This window comes from Callithrix jacchus, chromosome 15 (assembly GCF_049354715.1).
Source record: "Callithrix jacchus isolate 240 chromosome 15, calJac240_pri, whole genome shotgun sequence".
Lineage (NCBI taxonomy): Eukaryota > Metazoa > Chordata > Mammalia > Primates > Cebidae > Callithrix > Callithrix jacchus.
Genome location: NC_133516.1, coordinates 16,645,973 through 16,650,411, shown reverse-complemented (window position 1 = coordinate 16,650,411; position 4,439 = coordinate 16,645,973). Strand labels below are relative to the sequence as shown.

The following is a 4,439-nucleotide window of genomic DNA, read 5'->3' as shown; positions in this document are numbered from 1 at the left end:
AGACAAGAGGAAAGACAAGAGAGGGAGAGATGTCTAGAGGCAGAGACTGGGATAGGCACTGGCTAAGCAGGGCGAGAAGGTGAGGAGAGAGCAGCGCTGAAGCAGACTGAAGTCAGAAAACATTTGAGGAGAGCAAGAAAAACAAAGGAATGAGTCAAGAGAGGAGAAAAACAAAGAAAAACAAAGGAATGAGTCAAGAGAGGAGAAAAACAAAGAAAAACAAAAAAAAGAGGAGAAAAACAAGAGAGGAGAAAAAGAAAAACAAAGGAATAAGTCCAGAGAGGAGACAAGGGAAAGACTGAATGAGAAAAATTCTGAAAGATAAATTTGCAGAAAGTTTAAGAAGGAGGAAAAAGAAGGAGGAGGAAGAGTATGGGGAGAGGACAGGGGTGTGGAAGCAGGGGAGTAAGAGTTTGGGAGGGAGAAAGAAGAGAGCCCAGAGCACAGGAGAAGCTGGGGAGCTGTGGTTTATTCTTTGACTGGCTCCTGCTTTAGAAAAATCCTCCTTTCCTACTCAGTGGGACTGCCAAAGATCACATCCTGAGCACAGGAGACATGAGATCATTTGGTGGTACTTAGGGACAGTCACACTGATAGAAATAAACTCTGATTCCTTAGTCAGGGGCCAGAGAGAGTTGCAGGATTTATAGAGAATATAACATGTGTTTTCTAGGGCTGGGTTCCACAGCTCCAGATTCATTGCTCTCTTAGACTATTCTGACACATGTAAATGACTTTTTAATGCCCGACTTTGTGCTTAGCCTTACCTGGACTTGTCAAGACCTGGAAGCTTTAACACTTCTTGCTGTGCAATTTCCTCTGCCTTGGATTACAGGCAAAAAAGAAATAGTGATAATTATTCAAGCCATTCAGGATACCTCCCAAACCCTTCTACCTCTTAACACTGGTTTGAGTCTCAGTACTGAGAATATTTTAATACATAATAGGAGCTTCACCTGGTTTCTGGAGATGCAGCATATGTGTGTGTGTGTGTGTGTGTGTGTGTGTGTGTGTGTGTGTGTGTGTGTATTAGCTAATATTGGCTTTTTTGAAGCTCATAAGATATTGGCTCCTAAAATCCTGCAGGGATCATCTGGTCCATGCTAGGAAATTAGCTGGTCCTTCCTTGGTAAGGAATTATTTAGATAAAAGCAGTCAGAACTCTGACCTGAACAGTAAACATTTAACCAGACTTCAACCAAAATTCAAGGACAGGATTTCTTAAACTGTCTTTGTGTCTACAAAATCAGGCAGAGCTGAATGTAACTAAGAATCTTTTGATCCTTTCCCAATAAACAGACACACAATAGTGGTCACATATGTTCTGGGAGTTCCTCGACTTTATATGTCTAAACTGGGGCTTCCTGACATAAAACTATTCCTACTGGCCAGGAATCTGTTAGAAAACACAGAGCTCAGTAGAAGGAACTCTGGCTTTGGAATGTAGAGGTCTAGTTATTGCTCAAAGTGTGGAGCATGTGAATGTGAACAATTTACCAACCATTACTCGGCCTTACTGATTCAAATTCTGAGGTTTCTTAAATAGTATCTTAGATTTCCTTCCAGTTCTAAATTTCTCAGCACCAAAATGAAGTCAATTTCAATCTCTCTCTCTCTCTTTCCATACACACACACACACACACACACACATATATATACACACACATACATATATACACACACACACACATATGGTCACAATAGACAGGCAGGTATATCAGAAGGCTCCGTTGCTGAGAAAGAGGGATGGAGGGTGAGGCAGAGGTATCTTCTCCCCCACTATAGAGAAAAGGGAAGTTCTTTTTGAGCCCATTACATCTTTAAGACTTTTTACGAGATAAGGGAGGAAATAAAGAGGGCTCAGTTCTTCTACTGTCCATATTCCATTCTCAAATCTGTTCTTAGAGGAATTATTCTGATCTCCACCTGCCACACACATGGCCTTTTGCATTTGTCAGGCCTTGCTAAAATGTTTGAGTATGATGACAGATGGAGCTGTCTGGGTACGTTTATGTGTATTTAAGTGTTTACTCTTTAAGGGTTGAGTGTTTGAACCTCTGTTTGTGTGTAATTGAGTGTGCATGTGTGGGAGTGAAATTATGAAATGTGTATGCTCACAGCACTGAGTGAAAATAAAAAATTGTAAAATCGTGAGGCTTGTAGAATTGTGTGTGCCTGCGCGTGTGCAGTTTTTTTTTTTTTTTTTTTTTTTTTTTTTTTTTTTTTTTTTTTGAGTAAGCCACTTTAGATCTTGTCGGCTCCCCTGTCTTCGGTGATTGATTTTGCGAGGCTAATGGTGCGTATAAGCACTGGTGAGATCTGGGGGCGCCTCCTAGCCTGACGTCAGAGAGAGAGTTTAAAAAAGAGGGAGACGGTTGAGAGCACACAAGCCGCTTTAGAAGTCAGAGGCTCGGAGCCTTCGCTGCTGCTTCCTGATCCGCGCCTAGAGTTTGACCAGCCGCTCTCCAGCTCGGCTTTCCCAGCGCCGCCGAGATGCTGTCCTGCCGCCTCCAATGCGCGCTGGCTGCGCTCTCCATCGTCCTGGCCCTGGGCGGTGTCGCCAGCGCGCCCTCGGACCCCAGACTCCGTCAGTTTCTGCAGAAGTCCCTGGCTGCCGCCGCAGGGAAGCAGGTAAGGAGACTCCCTCGACGTCCCCGGGATTCTCCAGCCCTCCCTTACCCTTGCTCCTGCCCCACTGGTTTGGACTTAAGGGATGCTCAGTGCTTCTAAAGAGTTTCGGTGCTTTTCTGGGTCCCTCAGTTCCCAAAGCTCTTGAGAAAACTTTCAAAGGCTAGAATCCCCTTCTAACTCTTTTTTTCCCCCTGATAAGCGCCGTCGGTCACAGTTCAGGTGAGTTCTTGCTTGGCATTCAAGAAAATTCCAAGACCTGGGTACTCGTCTGGGCACGAAGGGGTGATGGCCTCTATCCCTGGTGCTGACCCTGGGAAGCGCTGACCCAGGTGCTGAATCGCAGACCTCTGAAGTTGCCGCCTCTTCGCGTTCCTCACTTCCCAACATTGGTACTAGGGCAAAGGGGCACTCTAAAGACGGAACGCAGTATGTTTGAGATTGTGAGAGGTCTCGTTCCCCTACAGTTTACTCGGTAAAAATAGTAAAACAATTCTACTTTGTAGCTCGTGATATGGAAATTGAGTTAAACTGTTGCCACGCACTTAATGTGTGGTGTGCGTGTCTGTGTGTGTGCGCTTGTGTGTGTGAGTTAAGCCTACAGGGACAGAAAGGCTGCAGAAACATTTGAGCTCTTAAAGCCTTTTTATGTAACTTGGTAATTACAGCAACTACCCTTATTTTTATATACTTGATTGATTTTAAATGTGACAAGAATGCACAGCTGTAAAAACTGGATTTTGTGTGTGACCAAATCTGTTCTTTAATTAGGCTTTTCTTCTCCATCGTCCTTCCTCCTTCTCTTTCTCTCTTTTTCTCTCCCTTCTTCCCTATACAGGAACTGGCTAAGTACTTCTTGGCAGAGCTGCTGTCTGAACCCAACCAGACGGAGAACGATGCCCTGGAACCTGAAGATCTGTCCCAGGCTGCTGAGCAGGATGAAATGAGGCTTGAGCTGCAGAGATCTGCTAACTCAAACTCAGCTATGGCACCCCGAGAACGCAAAGCTGGCTGCAAGAATTTCTTCTGGAAGACCTTCACATCCTGTTAGCTTTCTTAATTATTATTGTCCATCTCAGACCTCGGATCCCTCACCCCCAAACTCCATCTCTCTTCCCTAATCCTCCAAATCCTCAGCAAGACCCTTGCATTAGAAATTAAATGCTGTAAATATAAAATAAAATTATGGTGAAATTATGAAAAATGTGTACTTGATTTCTTATTTAGTAAATCTCTCTGTTCAACAGTACATAATAAGCTTGAGTGGTGGTTTCAGTAAAGTTATTTGAGATAGGCACTCCAGCGTTCACAAACATCTATTTAAAATTCTTGGTGGCAATAAGTTTACATAAATAATAACTATTATAATTTGGGTCATTTCAAACTGAAATAATTTCACATAACTCAATGCATTCAAATTTTAATTCAATGATAATTACTGTGAAGGGCTGACACAAACATTAATTACATATTAAATACACTTAAATTATATGTTGGACTATTGAGATGAGTTTGTATAAATAGTTAGGCTAAAAATCCAACTATCTATCAGGTTGATATGTAAAATATATAACATAAGAAAAGATGAAAGAAAAAAATGATTTAGTGATTGGGGAAAATGTGGCTTAAATAGCTAAAATGAGGTTCTGAATTTATTTATAGTTTATAAACATGTACTTGGAGAAATGTTTATAAGAGCTTTTGTATCTTCTTTGACAATCCTCTCTAACTGAACAGTGCTAAATGACTATCTCTGTTTTAAAAGCAAGTTTGTAAGATATTTTTTCTCAGGGAGAAATATCACTTTTTAA

At 42.0% G+C, this 4,439-nt stretch overlaps 1 protein-coding gene across 1 annotated transcript; it reads left to right on the top strand.

Annotated features, from left to right (window-relative positions):
• The first annotated feature begins 2,387 nt into the window (after positions 1–2,387).
• SST (somatostatin) lies at positions 2,388–3,832 on the top strand. The gene is made up of 2 exons (XM_002758171.6): positions 2,388–2,631; positions 3,467–3,832. The coding sequence occupies exons 1-2, from the start codon at positions 2,494–2,496 to the stop codon at positions 3,677–3,679; spliced, it is 351 nt and encodes a 116-aa protein (XP_002758217.1). The 5' UTR covers positions 2,388–2,493; the 3' UTR covers positions 3,680–3,832.
• Positions 3,833–4,439: the final 607 nt, after the last annotated feature.